Genomic DNA, 20,673 nt, shown 5'->3' with positions numbered 1-20,673 from the left:
CAGTTGGAAAAAAAGAGTGCTGTTGTGTCAGAAGCTCTCCAACAAGAAAAGAAGTTCATCATCCTTACCGTGCCAGAAGTTTGGCCGTAGGTCTGTCTCAAAGGTGCACAGAGGAGGATCAGCAGTTGAGATACAAATGGTGAGAAGTGGTGGGCTAAGCCTGGACACAGTATAATTTCTAGATGCTGCCACGCTGTTAAACTTCTGGAGAAGACTCTGAGGCACTCTGGAGAGCTGGCTGTGGAGCAGACTCAGAAGTCTTAACCGATGTTCTGCTTTCTTTTTATGAAGCTTTGAAAGAAATCACCTGGCGAGGGGCTTTTGGCATTCAGTGACGCAGCCTGTCCCTGGCAAGGATGGTGACAGCTACTCCGGCCGCACTGAGAGTGGGTGAGAAGCAGTCTTGGTGAGGGACAAGTTACACATCCTCTTGCAGAGCTGCTTAATTGTTTCTTCTAGCTGTGTTTTGATGGTTCTCAGCAGAGCCAGAGGATACTGGATTTTAGATAGTTTATGGTTTTGAGCCTTGACGATAGTTATTTCCCAGGGCTTCATTGGTATGGACCTTGAAAAAAAAAAAATGTAGTTTCTGCTTCATTTCATAGCTACCATCCACACTGGCTAACAGGTGTAAAAACCCTAAACCACCTCCTTGCTGTGTTTGGAAAGAAAGGCAAAGGGTATTGTTCAGTATCTGCCTGAAACCCCACCTCCGTTCTTGGCTGTCAGTCTAACGTGGCTTTTTTCAGGCTCTTGCCCAGGTGCTTTTGCAGAGGTTGCCTTTGGGAAACAGAGCCTGCTGCTTTACGCTTATATTTTATTAGATCAACCATAAAAGCAGAAAGCTGGCTGCAGCCAGAGCAGGGGGGGCAGCAGGGCCAGGGGGGGGATTGTCCCCCTCTGCTCCGCTCTGGGGAGACCCCCCTGCAGTGCTGGGGCCAGCTCGGGGGCCCCCAACAGCAGAAGGACACGGAGCTGCTCGAGCGGGGCCAGAGGAGGCCACGGAGATGCTGGGGGGGCTGGAGCAGCTCCCCTGGGGGGCCGGGCTGAGAGAGTTGGGGGGGTTCAGCCTGGAGAAGAGAAGGCTCCGGGGAGACCTTCGAGCGGCCTCCCAGGGCTTAAAGGGGGGGCAGGAGAGGGGGGGAGGGACTCTGGATCAGGGGGTGGGGGGATAGGATGAGGGGTGACGGGTTTAAACTGTCAGAGGGCAGATTTAGGTGAGCTCTAAGGCAGAAATCCTTCCCTGTGGGGGGGGGAGGCGCTGGCCCAGGGTGCCCAGAGCAGCTGTGGGCGCCGCTCGCGGCTCCCGGGCGCCGCCAGGGGGCGCCGCCGGCCCGGCAGAGCCCGCGCGGGGAACGGGGGGGCGGGGGGGGAACCGGGAGCCCCGGGCCGGGAGGGGCCGGGAACGGGAACGGGAACGGGAACGGGCGGGGAGGGGAGGGAGGGGAGGGGAGGGGAGAGGAGGGGAGGGAGCCGTCGGCTTTCCGGGTCCTCGCCGCGGAGAAGCGAAGCGGGCAAAAAAAGAAGGAGCAGCGGCGGGTTGAATAGCGCCTTTAAATTACGGCTGACACCTCTGTTACAGCTCCCTAAAATCTCAATCAACAACCCATTAGAACTCAACGGGAGTAAAACTAAATCCTCGTTTAAGTGTATTTATCCGCTCTCTTTTCTCTCTTTCAAATGCTAAATCCATTTCAGCATATGCCCCTTCTTTCTCTCGCCTTTCTCTAAAGACTAGCAGCCCGTACTACTCTTGTAAATATGAAAGATGCTAATCATATGACATATCACGTCTCAGTCGGAGCCTGGAATAAAGCCTTGAGATTTGGGATCATTGCCTCCAGACAACAGCTTCATCAGCCGGAAAGTTGGTTTTTTTCTCCTTTCCTTCAACTCTCAATCCCTTCTTTGTCTGGGGGAAAATGCAGCCAACTCGAGCCACCCCGGCCATATGGTTCACTCTGTGTTTTCTTAGTTGAATCCTGAATTGTTTGTGACTTGCGAAGGGTGGGTGTTTTTTTTTTTTTTTTTTTTGGAAGTGTGTATAAAGACATAGAAGAAGCTGCCCATACCGGGGTGGCTCTGCAGGGTTGCTACATGTTCTTCATGTGTTCATTTCACACACTCCTCCTGCAGCCACTTCATCACTACCGCTCTGCCCGAGAGCCAAAAGATAAAGCCCCGGACACGGTTTTCACAATAACGCAACCCACTCTGGGGAATCTTGTCATTTTTTCCCTTTGGCGGATGAAAACGCCACCTTAAAACATGATCTGTTTCGTTTGTACTCCTCTGCAGCCCGGTTCAAATTCGTGGTGTGTGTGATACAGAGGATCTGCTTATTAGCAAATCCCTTCTAGAAGTACTTGGGCTAAGAGAAGCCCTGAAGTATTTGGAGTAAGGAAGAGTAGGGGCTTTTAAGGCCTGTATAAATTAGGAGCTGAATGAGTTCGGTGCGCTCGAGTTTGGATAGCCCCCTGTTTGATAGCAGCCTGCCAAATTTTCTTTCTCTCTTTCCTTACACAAACCCCCAAAAAGGCCCTTTCACCAAATCATTAAATTCTACAGAGGTGGTCAAGCTAGTCCTGCTTTTCAGGCGTTCGAGAAAGAAAAGGGTCCTTGAAGTTTAGAAGATGCCCAAGGAAAACTCATTGAATGACATCAAAAGAATGAGTTTCCATAGCTGTTGAAGCACGAGAGCCGTGTAGCTGCACAAAGGCGGGTTGGGGCAGTGGGACTGTCCCACTGCTCTATCCCAGCACAATTGGGTCACTGAAATAGGGAATTAATTACCATTGGAGAGTGGGCAGCCCATTCACCACTGGCTGAGTTTTATTAAACGCCAATATAAATAACAAAACAACTCTTGTGGCTGCACTATTCCTACACGCCAAAGGAAGGATTATGTTGGGGATTAACATCTTAAAGTCTATGAGACTTTCTGACTCAAGGCTCGGAGCTGGTAATCGTATTTGTCTCCTGGTTCAGCGATTAGTGCTCTCCCTCGCGCACCTTCGCCTGGATGGCCAATGTCCCTTTTTGCAGGCACTGGGTTTTTCACACAATCGGCTGTTCTTTTCCCCACATCTATAGAAAAGAATAAGAAAACTGAAGCGTGTTCACGCGATCCTCAAGCTTCTTCTCTTCTTCATGGGAAAGGAAGGCACCGGCGGCCTTTTTTTCACAAGGGGGGGGGGTGGGGGGGAAGGCAAACCCTCTTGGGGGGGTGGTGAGCTTGGGACGGCGAAATCGCTCCGCAGGCCTGCACCTGCCATGCAAATCTGCCGGGAACAATCGGCCCCGACAAGGGGCTCGTCCGCCCCGGGGGGTGGGGGGAAGGATGCCGGGGCAGCGCTCTGAAAGGGGGGGGGGGGGGAACACAACGACACCTCCCCCCCACCCCCTCCTTGCCTTGATCCCGAAACGAACCCCCAAACTTGCTCGTGTGGCTTGGGAGTCGGGGAGCTGGACCCCTCCCTCCCTGCGGGGTTTTTCACTGTGGTGTGCACCGGGGCGGGGGGGAAAGGACCTGGCTTGGGGCATGGGGGGGGGACACGGTCACAGCAGCAGCCTTGCATTCCTCCCCTCCACAGAGCATCCCGCTACCCTGCCGGGTGGGGGGACACCTTCTGGCACCCCCCCACCCCCCCCCCTACTTTTAAAAGCAGAACCACCCAACTCGCAGGGTTCAGGGGTGCTGCCGCAGGGCTGGGCAGCCCAGGATTCGGGGTGTGCACAGCCCTGGTCCCCCAAACCTTCAGGAGACCCTCGGGGAGGCAGAGCTGGGAGGAGGGCTCAGGCCCTCCTCTCCCTGCAAGCTTTGCACCCCCCTTTTCCCCGGGGGGTGTCGCACCCCTCCTTCACCTGGGGCAGGCAGGCCATTAATGCTGGCTCACAACTTGTGAGGTCGAAGTGTGGATGGGCTGTATCCAAAGGTCTCTCAGCAACACAGACCCTAAACTTTTAGGGCTATCGGGTCGCCTCAGAGTTCAATCTTCTTACAGCAAACAAAGCCCTTCTGAAGGTCTCCCCCTCTCCCCCACACAAGCTCAGTGTCCTTTATTTCTGGGCTGTGTGATAAGCTTAAATCATTGTGCTCCCATTTCTTGATCGTCGCCTACTTTGGGCTTTTGTTCCCGTAAAGTAGGATTGAGCCTGGCAAAGGGGGCTGAAGTTGAACAGTTTGACCCTGGGAGGACAGTTCAGGCGACGGGCAGCAGCCGCTGCCGCGCACCCCCAGCCCCGCGGCTCTCGGCAAAGCGGCTCGGCCCTCGCTCCGACCACACAAGCACCTCTTGGACCCGCTGCGCCGGCTCGGCAGCCGACACGTCCTCGCTCACCCTGTGCTCAACCCCGGGGGGAAAACGGCTGCATCAGGCCAAACCCCGAAAAGGTGTGTGTGTGTGTGTCCGTCCCCACCCCCAGCCGCCTTCCCCGCCTCACCTCTCCATTGCTTTCACATCAGCAGAAATCTTGGTGGGGACAGAGGGACGGGCTGGCCCAGTCCCAGGGAACTCTGCTCCGCACTTTAAGGTGCCGCAAAAGAAGGTCCCTTTGTGTCGTTCCCCCAGGATGCCAAGGGCACCCACAGATTTCCCATTTTTCAAAAGGGGGCGAGGGGAGTGGCAAAATCTCTTGGTAGAACCACTGAGATCTTCCAAAAGATCAGCTAAATCATCACGAGTGGGTTTCTAATCGATCAGCTAAATCGGCATGAGGTAGTCACTGATTTTAGAGGGGGGGGGGGGGATGCGAAACCAGCCTGCGGAAGCCAACGCTTGAGCACAGCGAGGGCTGTTCGGGGCCACGGACGCAGCCGGCAGCAAAAGCCAGGGACGGAACCGTGAGCGTGTTCGCAGCGTGCTCCGGGAGAGGGCCGCTGAGGTTTTAGTTCTTTCATCTACTTTCGTCTTGTTCCACCGGTTGCAGATAAAACTCCCTTCTGAAGCCCGACTCCCCCTAAAAGCCTCGGTGAGGGGAGCTCCCGCACGGGGAGAACGCCGCGCTGCGGTTTTCGTTCGGTATGTCCTCACCTCACTGCCGTCCCTTCCCCCGTGGGGTCTGTCAGGCAGAGCCAGCCTGCTGACCCCGAGGGCATGTCGCCAGGCCTAGCTATTCACTGGGGCTTTCTGCCCCAGAGGGTGGTCTGGAAGAAAAACGGGAAGAGGGGAAGCTTTCCCTGTGGATTGACAAGTTGTGGTTTCATTTTTTGGTTTTGGTTTTGTTTTTTTAAAAAAATATAGTCTTCCCGAGCCTGTGTGGTGCCTAAGAGCTGTATTTGACAGCACTGAGCGAGGGCGGCAGCCCGTGTGCCAGGTCTGCGGCTCTCCTGACTGCCAAAACCCCGATGTGGGAGGCGTGGGGCTTTTCCCTCCTGGGGCTTGCTCTGCTCCTTGCGAAACCTCCTGAAAACTGAGCGGGGGCGGGGGGGGGAAAGCGAGGCCGGCCCGGGTGCCGGCGAGCTGGCCGAGCTGCAGCCCCACAGCCTCGGGGAGCTGATGCCCCCCCGGGGCACGCTGCCTCTGGGGGGGAGCCCGATATCGCTGCTCACGGCCACAAAAAGCAGCTTCTCCCCCCCCCACCCCCCCGTCCCCCCGAAAGTTGTGCGGTCACTTACCAAAGCTCCTCTCCCATGCAATCCACACCCCCCCCCCCCCCCCGCACCCTCCAGCACCCACCTCCGCCTTCCCCCGGGCGGAACACGCTCCCTGCAGACCACGGTATTCCCCTTGATACCCCCACCAAAAAATAAAATTAAAAAAAAAAAAAAAAAAAAAAAAGGGGGGGGGGCGGGGAGCGAAGGGGATTCCACGCGCACACGCACTTTTGGGGGTGTCGGGGCCGCCGCCGCCTCTTTAATGAGCGGCTGAAAGGGAGCCGGCTGCGGCGCGCGTGGCGCGCGGGGCGCCCTGATTGGCCAGCTGCGCCTCGCGCACCCCCCAGCCGCCCCCCCCCCCGCCCCGCTCGCTCCTCTCCCATTCATTAATAAATTAGCGGCACGCTCCAGCCGAGCGCGAGGCGCCAATGGCGCGGCCCCGGGAGGGGGGGGGGGGGGGGGGGGGGGGGAGTAAGGGAGAGAGGGGGGGGGAGGAAAAAAAAAAAAAAAAAAAGGAGGGGGGGGGTGTGGGGGGATGTGTGTGAGCCCTGAAAAGCGGCGCGGGCGGGGCGGCGGGGGCCCCGGGGGCAGGTTTGATTGTTCCCCGCGGGGTATATAAGGGGTGTTAAGGAGGGTCGTGTGCCAGACACGCAGCCGCCGGGCCCCGGGCCGCTCCCGCCGCCTCCGCCGCCGCCCCGGGGCGCGTGCCAGCGCCGCACCCCCCCCCCCCCACGCACCCTCCCACACCCACTCCGCGCCGTTTCTTCTTCACCCACTCCCCCCCCCCCTTCTCCCAACCCCCCCCCCCCCAGCCCCTCCCCGCCTCGCCCTGTCAAACCGCCGAACCGCCGTCCCGGTGCGGCGAACGGGGGAACGGGGGGCGGGGGAGCGCGGCCGCCGAGCCCCGGTGCCGCCCCGCCCGCAGGATGCTGGTGAAGGCGGAGAGCCTGGCGCCGCCGGGAGAGGACGAGCTGCTGCTGCTGGGCCTGGCCTCGCCCGCCCCCTCGCCCTCGCTGCCGTCCAGCGCCGAGGAGGAGGAGGAGGAGGAGGAGGAGGAGGAGGAGGAGGAGGAGGAGCCGCGGGGCGCCTCGGCGGCGCGGCCCGCGGAGGCGGCGGGCGGGCGGGGGAAGCGGCGGGCGGGGCGGTCCCGCGGAGCGGCGCGACCGGCCCGAACGGCGGAGACGGCTCAGCGGCTGAAGCGGAGCCGGCGGCTGAAGGCCAACAACCGGGAGCGCAACCGGATGCACAACCTGAACGCGGCGCTGGACGCCCTCCGCGACGTGCTGCCCACCTTCCCCGAGGACGCCAAACTCACCAAGATCGAGACCCTCCGCTTCGCCCACAACTACATCTGGGCGCTCACCGAGACCCTGCGGCTGGCCGGGGCGGCGCGGCTCGGCGCTGAGCCGGGGGCGGAGGGCGGGGGGGTCCCGGCTGAGGGCAGCCCCTCGCCCGCTTCCTCCTGGAGCGCCGGCTCCGCCAGCCCCGCGCCCTCCGCCTCCCCCTACGCCTGCACTTTATCCCCCGCCAGCCCCGCCGGCTCCGCCTCGGACGCCGAGCACTGGCCGGGCCGATTCGCCGCCGCCGCCGCCGCCGCCGCCGCCGCCGCCGCCCCCCCCCCCGCCGCCCCCCCCCCGCCGCTGCCTCTGACCCGGCGCGGCGGCACCTGCCCCCTTCCCCGGGGCGGGCGGCGGGAACGTCACCTGCCAAACCAAACTTTCGTTTTGGCCTTCTTGTTGTTTTTTTTTTTTATTTTTATTTTTATTTTTATTATTATTATTATTATTATTTTTATTTTTTTCCTCTCGCTCTCTCCGATGTGCACTTTGTCCAGTTCCCCAGATCTGTCACCAGGGCGTGCGTGTGTGTGTGTGTGTGTGTCCCTCTTCTCCCCCCCTTTTGCCATCTGTCCCTTCAGATTTATAAGCAGGGGGGTGGGGGGTAGAGGGGTGGGGGGCGCGCGGGTGGAGAAACGGGGCAAAAAAAAAAAAAAAAAAAAAAAAAAAAAAAGAAATAAATTGTTTTGTTAGGGGTCCAGGTTAGAAGTCATTGTATAATTTGTAGGCTTTGTGAGGGCTGAATGCAAGCGTGGAAATTTAGGGCTGAACTCTCTATCAAAAGAAAAAAAAAAAATAGTAGAGGAGGGGGGAAATGGGGAGGGTGGACCTCCTCATGCATTATTTATTCCGACCTTTAGGGGACGAGGAACTCCCCCCTTCTTTCAGGAGATTAAAAATAAATCAACAGACTGAAAACCTCAACAGACACGGAACATTACAGCGATCAGCCACACACGTGTTCACATTAATTTATTATAAAGAAAGATTTCATGGAAAATATGTATTTTTTTGTATAATTTACAGAGTTTATTCTAGTATGTATTTACAGCTGAAGAGCAAAGGGATTGTTCTCATGATAAAATATAAATAAAAATCTCTAATTTTCGTAACTTTTGGGTTGCCGCTTTCTCTGCTTTCTCTGCCATCGACCGGCACTCCCGGGCAGGGGGGCCGGCGCCTGCCCTCGGGCTCGGGGGGAGCCGCCTGTGCTCGCGGGGCCGTAACGGCGACAAACACCGGCCCCAAAGGCAACAGCATCTTCTTCGCCCCAGCAGAGCACGGCCGGGCCCGCCGTGTAGCCTCCAGCAGGCCGATGGATGTTTTCATTCCGAAAATTTCCTTTTGCTTCTTAAAAGAAACCCCCACTCTTTTTGTTTGTTTGTTTTTTCTATATTCCTTCAAGAATAAGAACTCCTGGGCATGTCAGCTTAGCCCCAGGGTGGGCTGAGGGACACACACTCTGGGCGTAAAGCTGCTTGGGGAGAAGCGGATCCAAAACAGGAAAAATCTCCTGTTTTTCCAGCCGAATCAAGCCTCCGAATGGTTCTAGAGGGGACAGGCAGCATCAGAAACACACGCACGACTCGGCCTCCGTCTCCTCGTGGCGTTTCGTTGCAGTCCTTCGGTTCCTCGTGCGGCTGGTAACGTCGCAAAGGAAAACAGCATTAAGCGCATGTATCTCTCTATATATAATTCAGTGGAAGTTTAGTGATCTTTCGCCTGTCGGTACGGAAGATGCTGCGCAGCAAACGTGTGGTGGATGGGTAAACCGCTCAGCGCGCTTCTTCGGGCTGGTGGCTCCTGGGTTTCACAGAGAAGGACGTAGGAAATAAATGTTATAGAGAAAAAAAAAAAAAAAAAAAAAAAAGAGAGAAAGAAAAGCACGGTTTTAAAGATGAAGAATTTCCTTTCTCTGTCTCTCTGAGGGATGGATGGAACCCAAGTCAGGGGCAGGTCCAGGGGGTTCGGGGCAGGGGCTCAGAGCACCCCTCGGCTGACCCAGGGGACCGACAATACGGGGATGGTACCACGGAGGGGGGATGCTGGAGGCCACCGAGGCCCTTCAATCACTTTGTGACTTCGGGGTACAAACACCTGGAAATCATTAAAAACCAGCGGAGGCGCCTGTATGTATTAATTAAATAAAATGTGAGGCACGTGAATCTTGCCCAGTGGCCCCCGGATCCTGGGAGCGTGAAACCCGGCCCTTGGAGCAACGTCGCCAAAAGGACGGGGAGAGGGGGGGAAGAAAAAAAAAAAAAAAAAACACACAAAACAAAACCAAAACAAAACGTGTGAAAAGAGAATTAGTGAAATTAGGTTAGGCCAATAAAACGTGCGGGGGTTCACCCCCCCCCCCCCCAGCCCCAGCCCTGCAGCCTCGGGCAGCATCTAGGCTGATCTATTGTTTCCCCCCCTGGCAGGAGGGTTATTGTGTGATAAATAATTCCTTAAAAAAAAAAAAAAAAAAAAAGTGGGTGCATTTGCATAATCACTGCTTTGATGTGGGCAGCAAGATGAAGCTGTGTCCCCCCAAATCTGCCACGGGCCAGAAGGAACAAAACAAGAGGGAGCCTTTCAGTCCGCTGGCAGTGTGTGGGGCAGCCCGTCGGGAGCAGGTTTTTCACTCTCACTGTCTTTTAACGACCCCTTTTAATGTTTAAACTCCAGGAATGCCAAAAAGAAGGCTAGCGCCTCGCTCGCCCCGTCCGTCTTTTCTGGTCGGGTCTCCTTGTCCTTCCTGGTTTCTCTCCTGCTTTTAAGAGACGCTGGGGTAGGTGCCTTCGGCTCTTCCAGAGGCCGGGATGGATGGGCTGCGCTTCCCCCCTCTCCGTGGGAGCGGGAGGGATGTCCCGGGTGGCTCAGCACCGGGATGCTCCCCCCCCCCCCCCGACAATCCTCGGGGAGGGACGCTGCTTCTTGCCAGGTTTGTCACCCTGAAGGTCCTTCCTCCCGAGCCCGGGAGCAGGAGCGTCCCCCGTCCTGCTGGGGCTGTGGCAACAGGAACCGCTGTGGGAAAAAGTGCACGTAGAGCTGGAGGGTGGAGGGGGGGGGGGGTGGGAGAGGGTCTGTCTGCGGCCCAGTGTGTGTGGGGGGGGTGGTGGGGGAAGCCAAACCTTCCCTGGTCCCCGGGCAGGGCTGCTGGCTCGGCTGGAGATGCCCTCGAAAGGAAACGGGCCCCGAGGAGGGGAGAGCAGTGCCATCCAAATATGAGCCAGAGGGGCTGGGTTTGTTACCTAACCCACTCACCACCTCCCCATTTTTCTTCTGAATGAGGCCAAAAGAGTTTATTTCTTCCCTCTTTCTTCCCTCTAGACTTGAAAGAGTTTATTTCTCTCCTTCCTTTTTTTTTTTTTTTTCTTTTATTTCTATATATCATTTTACATATTATATAAAGATTTGGGGAGGTGACGGCAGGTCCCAGCCCTGACCGGAGCTACGGCTCCCCGGAGCATCGGGAGATCAGCCCGTGGCTCCAGAGAACCTGGAAAGCGGGCCGGGGGGGACGCGGGATGGGAAAGCTCCTCTTCGGACGAAGTGGAAAACCGAGGGGAGGCTGGTTTCCATGGCAGCACCTTGCCATAATAACATGTGTTTATGATCCTTCTGTGTATTGTCTTTTGGCATAAAAGCTTCGCCACGCCGTCAGAGCTGGAGGGGCAGCTCTATGGCCCCCGAGGGGGTTTTACAGCCCTCCTTGGCATAAGAATAGCGACAAGAAGCCAAACTAGTGCCGGTGTGACAGCAGCCGCACCCCAAGGGCTCGCGCTTGCTTGCTTTCATGTCAGACATAAATCTTGCGATGTAGTGCCATAATTAAAAAGAGCGTTCCCGACACAGCCCTCATCTGGCCGGCGGATTTGAAGAGCAGCTTAAATCCCTCCCTCCCAGGCGAACACCTTGGAGCCGAGGCGGAGAGCTGGCCTTTCGGGGTCGGGCACCTTCCCGCTGAGCCCCTGGATGCTCACCCAGCTTCAGAATGAAGGTAGAAGACCCGGGAAGACTGTAAATTCAACTTAGGCAGCTTTCTAGGTAAATATCTGGGCGTTTAGGCTCAGCATAAAGGGTCTAGCTAAGAAAAAAACCCAAATTTCCTAGCGCCTTATTCAGGCGCCTTAGGCTCAGGGTCCACCGCTCCCCGGGTTTCATGGATTAAATTATTTTATTGTCACAGTGACACATGGGGTTCCTGATGGTGAAAAAGTGCTGGGAAAATAGTGCTTTTTGTTATGCTGGGAAACAACTAGGTGAAGGTTCACCTGCTACGGGGCATCCTCTGGTGCTCTCTAATGACTTTGTTATTGAAATGTATACGGCAGTAAGTAATCAAGCACAGACTGGGTGGCTTTTTAACACTAGATACATTAGTTATTGCATAATGTTGTCTTAATCGAAAAGACCAGCCATCTGGGATATTAAACAGTTGCATCGTTTCTTCCTGCCACAAGAAAATATGTATGCGACTTAAAGAAATATGCGATGAGAGCCCGCCCCAAAATATCTGTAAAGCGTATTTCGGGAGACGAAAGGGCGTGTGTTTTTCTGCAGATGAGGAGCAAGACCCCACGCAAACTTTGTGTCGCTACCTTCTGCCCTGGGACAGGCGTTTGGCTGACGGTCTCCGGCCCAGCAGTGCTCTGCCTCTGCCCCCTCTCTGTCCTTTAACTTACGCCCCCACCCCAAATTTCTCATTTTCCATTGTGCTGAAGGCAAGTTTTACCTTTCACCGTGGGCTGGAGACCGTCTGTGGGGCACACCTTCCCAGTCCTGCCTCAGGCTCCGGCTTTTTCCACGAGCTGGGTTGTTTTTTTTGCATTTTTTTTTCTGCATTTCACTGCTTTCTCCTCAGGGACTCAGCCTTTCACTGCTTTCATCCGCTTGTCTTTTACACAGCAGGGCTAGTCCTCAAATTTCGGGCTCATACTCCTCAGACTGGAACACCATATTCTCTTCTCCCTGGATGGATTTAAGGCCGTTAAATACGGCGAGAACTTTTAAGCTGGTCTCTCCAAAATAAATCACCTTTTCATTTTCACGTTTAAGAGCTAGAGGAGAGGAGCTGCTGAGGGGAAGGGCCGTCACCCACCAGCTCAGCCCCCACCGCGGCCTCTGTGGGTCCTGTTGCCCACACTTGCCCTCTCTGGTTTGTTTTTTTTCACCTGCGGGTCCCTTGCTCGCAGAGCCCCGACCGCTGCGGGGTGGGGGGGGGGACGGGAAGGGAGAGGGGTTTTCCACGCCCGTGGGAGGGTGGGGCTGGCACCCCAGGGGGGGATTGGGGCTGTGGCAACAGGAACGGGCACCCGTAGTGCTGGAGGATGGAGGAGGGGGGGGGGGGGAGAGGGTCTGTCTGCGGCCCAGTGCGGGGTTTGGGGGAAGCCAAACCTTCCCTGGTCCCCGGGAGCCTGCTGCCCAACTCGATTTAGGGAAAGGACCGGGGCCAGATCCCGGCTTCCAGCTCTCCTAGAGTATGGGAGCGCTTGGACCACCCCCCCCCCCAGCTTTGCAGGCAGGTCCCCAGGGGGCCCCCAGCTTTCCAGCAGAAATCGGGGTGTCGCTTTGCCTGGCAGCAGTAAAGCCACTGCCACTTGCCGGTCCCCCCCCCCCCCCCCCCCCCCCCCGCAGGCTGCTCTCTGCCTGGGGAGGACACTTTGAGCCTTCCCTGGGGACACCAACCGGCCGTCTGTTTCCCTCGGCCGAAGTAATCAGATAAACTCAGCGTGGAGGAACAAAATCGAGTCGGGAGGAGGGAGGCTAACGGTGACGTTAAACTAAAGCGGGTGTTTTGCCAGGCAGGCTGGAAAGCTCGGGGGGAGATCCCACCCCGGGGCGGCTGCGCCCAGCACCGCGGCCGGGCTGGTCGATGGTGGGAGGGGGCAGCTTTGCCTCAGCTTCTGGGTGACGTTTGGGATAAGGCGTGAGTCCAAGCGAACGTGAAATGGTAATTCCTGATGTTGGGACCCCCCCCCGCCCCGGTTGCAGGTAGGGTGAAGAGCCACCAGAGACTGCGCGGGGCTCCGCGGAGGCACGTCACCCCGAGAGGCCAACCGTACGCACCAAATCCCGCAAGGGCTTGGACTTCACCACGTTTTGCCTTTATTAAGTGTGGATTTGGCCCGGACGGCCCCGGTTCCCATACCATATGGGCAAAAAAAGATCTCAAGTGCCTGTCTTTTATATAGTAATCACAGCGCTGCAGTCCACTTGCACAAAGAGAAATCCTGGTGGGATTTATTTATTTTTTTTTGCCTAACGTAGGAGGTTGTCTTACTCTAGGTCCAAATCTCGCATCTTAAAGTCTAAGCCTCTTTTGCTCTAAGCCAATACCTTCAATTTAAGGATATATCCCGCCTTCAGCCTACGATGCCGCAACATTTGTGCAGGTCCCGCAGGCTTCTGGCAGCCTTCTCATCCCTGTGACTTCTTGTACCGAATTCAGAATTCCGATTAAAGAATGGTAGCGCTCTGGCAGTGCAAAGATTTCAAGTAAAGCCTTTAAAAATCAATGGGAGAGATAAAATTCTTTCGGCCTGCCGCCTGTGCTGGAGGGTTGCTCGGGGCTTCGCAGCGGCCGGCAGCACGCAGGGCAGGGAACGGGGACGGTGCCGGGGCGGCTGTGACACGCAGCCGTCCCCTTTCCCTCGCCTCCCCTCCCCCTCCTTTTATTAAAAAGAAGAGAGACTGGACCAAAGCTGATGGCATATTTACCTTCATGAGTTTTTAAAAAAGTTAATTACTGCTCGGAGCAAGTTGGTATGGCTGTCCTGAGCTGTCTTTTATTAGTAGTCGCCTTCATTAATTTCCCTCGCTGGATTTGCTGCTAATAGCTGCTTGGTCCTGGGCAGCACAAAGCAGCATCTGTGCCATTGAGCAGAAAAGCGGGAGTCAGGCAAAGGGGGGGGGGGGGGGGGGGGAACCTATGGCGGGGAGGTGGAAGGGGGGGCGACGCCGTTTGCAAATCAACCTCTATTAACGTGATGGCCAGCTCGGAGGGGACGGCAGCCCCCAGGAGCCGGCACGGTAGTTTGAGCTTCACTTGGCTGTTTCCAGGGGGGAGGAAAGGCACCAGGGTTACCCTGCCCTTCGTCGGCCGGGCTGCCCGGGCGCCCCTAGGTGCTGGCTGAGCCACCCGTGATGGGGAGGGGACGCGGGATGCTGGACCTGCCTCTATGGGACGTGTCCCCCCTCCTGCCCCCTGCCTCGGTCCTGCTTCGGGCAGAGGCGTTGGGCAGGATCCAGCGACAGCCGAACGGCGAATAACTCGGTATCTTTCGACCAAAGATACGCTCCGTCTTGCAAATAGCTCGGCCGAGAAGTTTTCCGATTAAAGAATGGGATTAAGTTCTACGCGGAGGGTCGCTGTGGGCAGGCGGGGGGCCGGGGGGGGGGGGGGGGACTGGAGGCACGGCGGGCTCGCCCGAGTCGGAGCGACGGGCGGCTGCGGAGGCCGGGAGCCCCATCTGCTCCTGCTCTCCGGAGGGGGACGCGGGAGATGATTTCATCCAAGCGGATAAAACCGAGGGAGGGTGGTGCGTGCCGTTCCCGGGAGAGGGGCGAGAGCAGCACGCCGCTGCCGCCGGGCCGTCCGGGGGGCTGCCGGGGCTGGGGAGAGCCCCCCCCCCCGGTGCCGGCGCAGGGACTTCCCTCCAAGGCAGCAGGTGAGAGCAGCACTTAGCAGTCGACGTTTTGCTGCAAATATCCCTGTTCTGGTTGTGTCGAGGGAGCAGCGGTTACAAGGGTACGCCACACCGCCTGTGCATAGCGCGCTTTTCCCACCGCGCGCGCCGAGGCCTGGAGATACGGCCGTGAGCGCTTGGTTCCCCTTCCCCGGGGGCTCCCCGAGCAGCAGCCGGGGGGGTCGGGGGAGCAGGACAGGCTGGGGGAACTCCTGTGCTGGGTGCCAGCCCCGCGCTTGGAAGAGCAATCCGGCTCTGGCAGCACGCCGTACGGCGGGAAGGAGATCCCCGAGGCAGCCGGTGCTGCTGCGTTTGGCCGAGCGGAAGAGATGGGGCAGCGCAGGCTGGCCTGCCGAGCTCACCCCCCCCCCCCCCCCCGTGAAGCTCTCCCCTCAGTAGCCAGGAAAAGCTCTTTCTGGTGAAGGACCGGTGTGCCCAAACCCATCGGCTGGGCTCTCGGGGTCCCTGGCGTCAGGGACAGGCCGCCCCGCAGCCCGAGGGGTCACCCCACGCCCGCTCGCCGCCGGGCTCGGTGGCCCAGGGCGCTGCTGGCTCGGAGGGGAGAGGATGGGGGCAAGAGCCCTGCTCAGCCTGGCTCTGTCAGCACCGCCGCGGGTCTCCCTTTCACACGGCATCTCTCGCAAGAGAAGCTCCCCCAAAGCGCTTCGTGGCGACGTTAGGTGTTGCAAGCGTGAGAAAACCAGTCGGCCTGCGGTGAACAGGCTCCGGGCGCATCGCTTGTTCCCTCTCGGTATCAAATCTACTAACTTTTGTACCTGATTACGTGACACGCAGCAAACGAGGCCTCTGCCTTTCACCTGGGTGCCTGCAGAAAAGTAAGTGGGAAAAACCTCTTTGATCTCATCTCTTCCCCAAAGGGCAGGAGAGCGTGTCACCCATCACCTTGTCAAGAGCGGGATGTTTTTGTGCCCGACTTACTGCAGCGCTTGCACCGGGTGTAAACTCACGTCCTTTGGTTGGCTGCTGTAGCTGAAAGGAGGAAATGTTTCTTCAGACTTGACGTCAGTGATAATATTTCGCTGTACCAGCACAACACAGTTTGAGCAATTTTGCAGAGACCACCGGGTGACTGGCTCTTAATGGCCACACGGAGCTCTTAGGCTGGATGTTGGAGTGTGTTATAATTAATCAAGCCCAAAAAGCACCCTAGGTATCAAGTTATGTAATATAAACCACTGAATTTCAAAAAAAAAAAAAAAAAAAAAGTATTCCCTAAGTCTTGCTTGGTTCAAATTACCTTTTTTCTGAAACCAAAGAAAACAGCAGAAAAGCAATTTTGGGGGGGGTCAGTAGCTCTAGGATGAAACTTCCAGGCAAAACACTAAATGCTCCATCATCACTCTGAGTCAACTATTTAATTCTCCCAATAATCACCTATTTATACCACAAATATGAACCAGTAATTTAAGTTCTGTGTGTTTTGGGCCACTTATGTGTCTGAGTTTTTCAGGGGATGAGGTTATAGAGCACATTAATCCCGGACCTCCAGAATCCAAGCCCCAGCTGAAGACAGAGTGCTTGCACTTGCGAAGGACTGACACCGCTGAGTTTGTGCCCGAGGCTGTGAAGAGTGAGACCGGTAGGAGCTACGGGGTTAAACACGGTGATGCTTTTTTTAACAGGGAACAGGACAAGCCGATACCTGATACTCACTTTTAACTGTGAGTAGCCGCAGCTTTGGCTGAGACGGTAAAACGCATGTCACAACCCAACAGAAGAAATCACCTGCTAAACGCAGACATTAGGAAGAAATCAAAATATTAGAATTTCCCACAGATCGGTTTATTCAGAGGCATATCTAAATAGATTTTTTTCTTTCTTTCTTTCTTTGAGCAAGAGGCGTAAACTGGAAAAGGCATTACTTCTCAGGGGTGTCGAAACTGCGTGTGCTATTACAGCAGGCGTTGCGGGGCCGGCTGCTGGCAGCGTATTAGGACACTTTGTTCTGCAGAGATTGTCCGGGAGGTTTTGTTTTGCTTTTAATTGTCTCTATAGAGAAGGGAAAGCCTCTGCAGAGAGGCTTTAACACAGCATCTCTGCTGCCTATTAATTCCCGAGATCTGGCTAACTAGCTTTGTTTCCCCTTCAGAGCTCGGCGCTCCCTTTTGCCGGAGCACGAAGCTATGTATGAACAGCGTTTGTCACTTGGTTAGAGCCAGCATTTCCCTACTGCTGCAGACAAGGCCGCCCTTTATTGGCTGCAGAACAAGATAACGGACTTAATCTTCCCAGTAACACGTGAGTTTTCATGTATCACTTTAATCTGCGAAACACTGGGGCCGAGTGTACCGTCACATGCCGATTTTACTTTTCTATGAGCGAGTGACTCCCCGGCTCAATGATGGATTGTTTGCTCGCTTTTAACAACAGTCAAGATGGTGAATGCCCCGGGGTGATAGACAGTGTGCAATGGGAACGGCAGCAAATCTGATGGCCCAGTTCAAGTTCACCTGACAAAGCTGAAGCGGTCTGCAAGCAGCATTCGAGAAAGGATTATTCACACTAGCATTATATTTTTGAATGCATTTTTCTTCCTGCGCAGCTGCCCAGCTCCCCAACACTGAAGGTTTATGCACCATAATAAAGAGATTTAATTTTTTTTTTTTTTCCTTCTCTTGATTCTCCCTCCTTTACACCTAGTTCTAATCGGTCAGTGCAGTGATAAGGCATCTTTCCAAACAGCTCGGCACAAACATCACCTAGAAAACAATAGCGTTGCTAAAAAGTGGGAACAAAAGCCCTAAAAATCTCTGCTGGCCGCAGAAACAAAAGCGGATGGTTTTGTCAGAGCTAACTCTCTGCCGGGGACCCCTCTTTTTGTGGAAGTTTGATGCTGTGTTCCCTTTCTCACCAGGAAAATCTCCCCAAAGAAACGATCCCAGCCTTTGAGCTCGGGGACAGGGGGACACCAGGGCTTTGGAGGAGAAGAGGGGAATTTGCAACGAAGGCAGCTTTTCACTGCTGCTGGAGTGGGAAGGCTACCTACCGTTTTTCACATGATGAGCCCCATAATACACATGGGAGTGCACATGCATGTGCAGGCACACACATGTCCTGGAGGTGCTGGCACGGTCCTGGAAGAGTAAAACCCAGGTCTCATCACAGTTTCCTTTGGCTGGAGAGGCAGCGACAAACGTTAGCTTCGGTCCTGTCTGTTATTCCAGTCCTACGTGGCCCTGTTAAGTGGAACACCTGTAACTGTTGTTTGAATTTTCCCAGAAGTAGCTTTTCTGCTTGCTGGTGAGGCCAGTAACACCAGGAAACGCGTGCGGGAGGAATGCAAGATCGCTTCCCTCCTCCTGTGGAACCGAAAATCGGCTGCAACCTGTAGATGCAGAGACAGGCCCTCTGCTTTTAATCAAAATCTGCAATGCAGCCCTGACGGGGGGGTGAAACAAGCATCCTCCTGGAAGCCCACGGAGGTTAATCATCCCTTCCAAATGAAGGTTGAAGCTCGCCCATCCAGGCCATTAAAAGTCCGTCCGCAGTAGATGTAAAATGGACAATTGCATTATTTAGAATGAAAATGCACTAGTCAGCCTCTTTGATTTGAAAATGCATCTTTCATCATAATCTGAATATGGGTGATGTTACCAAGAGGTTTTTTGCCTTTTTTTTCTTTTTTTTTTTCACCCTGACACTCCAATTAGCTTAATTCAATACTGAAGGGATGCAGCATTTTGTGCTCCCATCCCCTCTTTTTTTTTTTTTTTTTTTTTTTTTTTATGGCTGTTTTCTCTACAGCGCACGTATACATTATCTGGCCATGACAACAGGTTTGACTCTTTTCAGCAAAAAATCGGGGGGGCTGGACGGGACAGAGGGGGAAGAAAAAATAAAATATTTCAGCTCTTCAGCTAGAACTCACAAAACTGGGAGGGCATTACTGTCCTCTACGTGCTTCTGAAATTGGCTGTGACAGAGTAACTCTAGCAGTGGGTCTCTTGGAGGTTGGTGAGAGTTTATCGGTACGTGAACTGCCGGAGGGGTCCAAGGAGGTCACGTGAATAAATTGCGAGCTTCAGTTTTTAAAAAGAAACAAACAACAAACCAAATCAAAACAAAACAACCCCCACAAAAGATTGTTTCATAAAAAGTAAAAGGCTGCAGCTGCCGCTAACCCGGCAGGCACTACTGAAGCATGTGGCCAGTACACATGCTACAGGCTGTTCAGTCCTGGTGGTAAAAATCAGGGGTAAAAAAAATGATGATAAAGTGTGTTCCAAGCACAGGCGGAGTTGTCAAGAAAACCCCCCCATCACGTAAGTAGAAATTCAGCCTTGGGCCGTACGCGTGGAGTGGAAGGATCAGGGTCTCAGCATGGGCTGTTGGTAGAGGCAGTCTTTAAAAACGTGACTTAAATATTATCGGGCATATGTTTTACTTTCATAACTGTATTTTCTGGGATGTGCCAGAAAAGCAGCCGGCTGGCAGCTCTCTCTGCAGGCTGTGCTTCCACCAGCACTGAGGCACAACCCCTCGGATACGTCGTCCTTGCTGCTACTGGCAGCAAATTGCAAGTCTCCTTCTGCCTGCTTCTGCCGGGGGCCCGGCTGAGAAAGGTGCCTCTCCTTCCCGAACACCTTCCAGCTCTGAGGCTGGAAGACAGAAGCTCAAAGGGAAGGGGCGCTTTGCCTGCCTAGTTGGAACCAAAACTGGCACTGAGGCTGCTTACTCTGTGCTTACTAGATGCTGGTCTCCCCCCCGAACCTTTGTACAAGCGGCTACACTGACGTCCAGTGAGATGATCTGTGGGAATCAGTTATAGAATTGGTCACCAAATCCGCCGTGCTCACAGTTTCATTACAGGCAGAAGAGGCGTGCTGTCCTTAAGTGAGAACTGTTCTTCTCTTGGGAAAGTCTTCTGAGAGTCTGTTAAATGTAGCAGTCCTAAATTACTCATGTGAAGCAACTCTTGGTTCAAGAACACTATTTTTGCCTTGCAGAGCAGCAGAGCTTTCTTGGCTGTTACAGTTAAAACCGTATTTTCATCTGTTTAGACGTTGTGTGGTCACGCGTGCACATAGACATACACACCTCAGAAAGAAACTTAGGTTATTTTTTAAGCAAAGCAAAACGTTACGATTTGCTCCTTGAAGCATTTATACAAGTTTCTGAAAATTTTGCAGATGGTTGAAATACAACTCTATTTCACGTCCCGTTTCCAAAGAGCCGATGGTGCCTATTGCCCTTACTGGGCCTGACTAGAAGTATATACCGTCTTGTGGTACACCCCTAGCTGAATTTGGGAGGTTGTTTTCTTATTCTTCTGATGTTCTTCTGTTAATTCTTACAGATGGCTACAACAACATGAGGTTCAGATGGTACATGGGATGGTAACATGGTGTTATCAGCCTGGATGCACTGACCAGAACTTGCCAGACTCCTGCAGGTAATGACTGACCTGACTCACACGGGTATCGTCTCAGTGGCTCTGTTCTCACAAAGACAATATGCTCCTAGAGGTGTGTAGGATAAAATACTCTCCAGTTTACGGGTCGTTCTTTGTGTGACCGTCTTGTGCAAGTCTACATTGGCAGCTCTACTGAGGGTCTTGTTAGAGAAAGGCAGCGGCAGATTTCGTTGCACTTCATGTGTTGGTTATTAAAGAAGTAATGAATTCCTTTCTTCCCAAAGTTGGAGCGTGAAATATCTCTGCTATTAAGAGAATGAATCTGGGGGTCTGTGAGGTAGATGAGGCCTTTCCCGTTGCCTGTAACCCAGCCTGTGGAAGAAAGGGTACATTTTGGTATCGAACATCACAGCCTCTGTAGTATCGTACTCAGGACTGCCTGCTTGGCATGGCCCACGCTCTGTGAACGTCACTTCAGTGATTCCCAGTTTGCACCCATGTCAGCAAAAGCAGAACCTGAAGAGGTACGTAATGAACGTTTAATTAAATGGATCTCCCCAAGATACCCTGTGTGCTAAAGGTTGAGTCTGAATGGTTTTATCCTTGGCTCTTAACCAAAGAGCTCAATTCTCCATTAGCTGAATACGGGACCTTTTTTTTCAGGCTAGCCCATTTTAGGAAGGAGGAAGC

The 20,673-nt window shown here is 54.6% G+C and overlaps 3 protein-coding genes across 6 annotated transcripts in view; 1 reads left to right on the top strand and 2 right to left on the bottom strand.

Annotated features, from left to right (window-relative positions):
• The window catches only part of LARP7 (La ribonucleoprotein 7, transcriptional regulator), a 61,969-nt gene extending 54,950 nt beyond the window's left edge, over nucleotides 1-7,019 (bottom strand). Inside the window, exons 1-3 of one of the 4 annotated variants that reach the window (XM_042796357.1) lie at nucleotides 3,865-5,637; nucleotides 3,013-3,087; nucleotides 69-565 (exon numbers count right to left, since the gene is read on the bottom strand). The gene's annotated coding sequence lies outside the window, so the exon portion shown is untranslated. Of the gene's footprint in view, nucleotides 1-68; nucleotides 566-3,012; nucleotides 5,638-6,442; nucleotides 6,531-6,911 lie in introns of those variants that run through there. The other 3 variants (XM_042796358.1, XM_042796359.1, XM_042796354.1) reach the window with 3 other exon arrangements.
• On the top strand, nucleotides 6,523-17,519 carry NEUROG2 (neurogenin 2). The gene is made up of 3 exons (XM_042796868.1): nucleotides 6,523-7,537; nucleotides 16,081-16,209; nucleotides 17,485-17,519. Exons 1-3 carry the CDS (start codon nucleotides 6,523-6,525, stop codon nucleotides 17,517-17,519), a joined length of 1,179 nt encoding a protein of 392 aa, XP_042652802.1.
• The window catches only part of ALPK1 (alpha kinase 1), a 34,848-nt gene continuing 30,602 nt past the window's right edge, over nucleotides 16,428-20,673 (bottom strand). The window contains exon 14 of the mRNA XM_033007960.2: nucleotides 16,428-20,355. Within this exon, the coding sequence (XP_032863851.2) occupies nucleotides 20,159-20,355 (197 nt within the window). The 3' untranslated portion in view covers nucleotides 16,428-20,158. The remainder of the gene's footprint in view (nucleotides 20,356-20,673) is intronic.

The sequence above is a fragment of the Tyto alba genome, unplaced genomic scaffold (genome assembly GCF_018691265.1).
Source record: "Tyto alba isolate M040663 unplaced genomic scaffold, T.alba_DEE_v4.0 Super-Scaffold_23, whole genome shotgun sequence".
Classification (NCBI taxonomy): Eukaryota; Metazoa; Chordata; class Aves; order Strigiformes; family Tytonidae; genus Tyto; species Tyto alba.
Note: the sequence above shows the minus strand (reverse complement) of the source record. Positions and strands in the feature narration are given on the sequence as shown.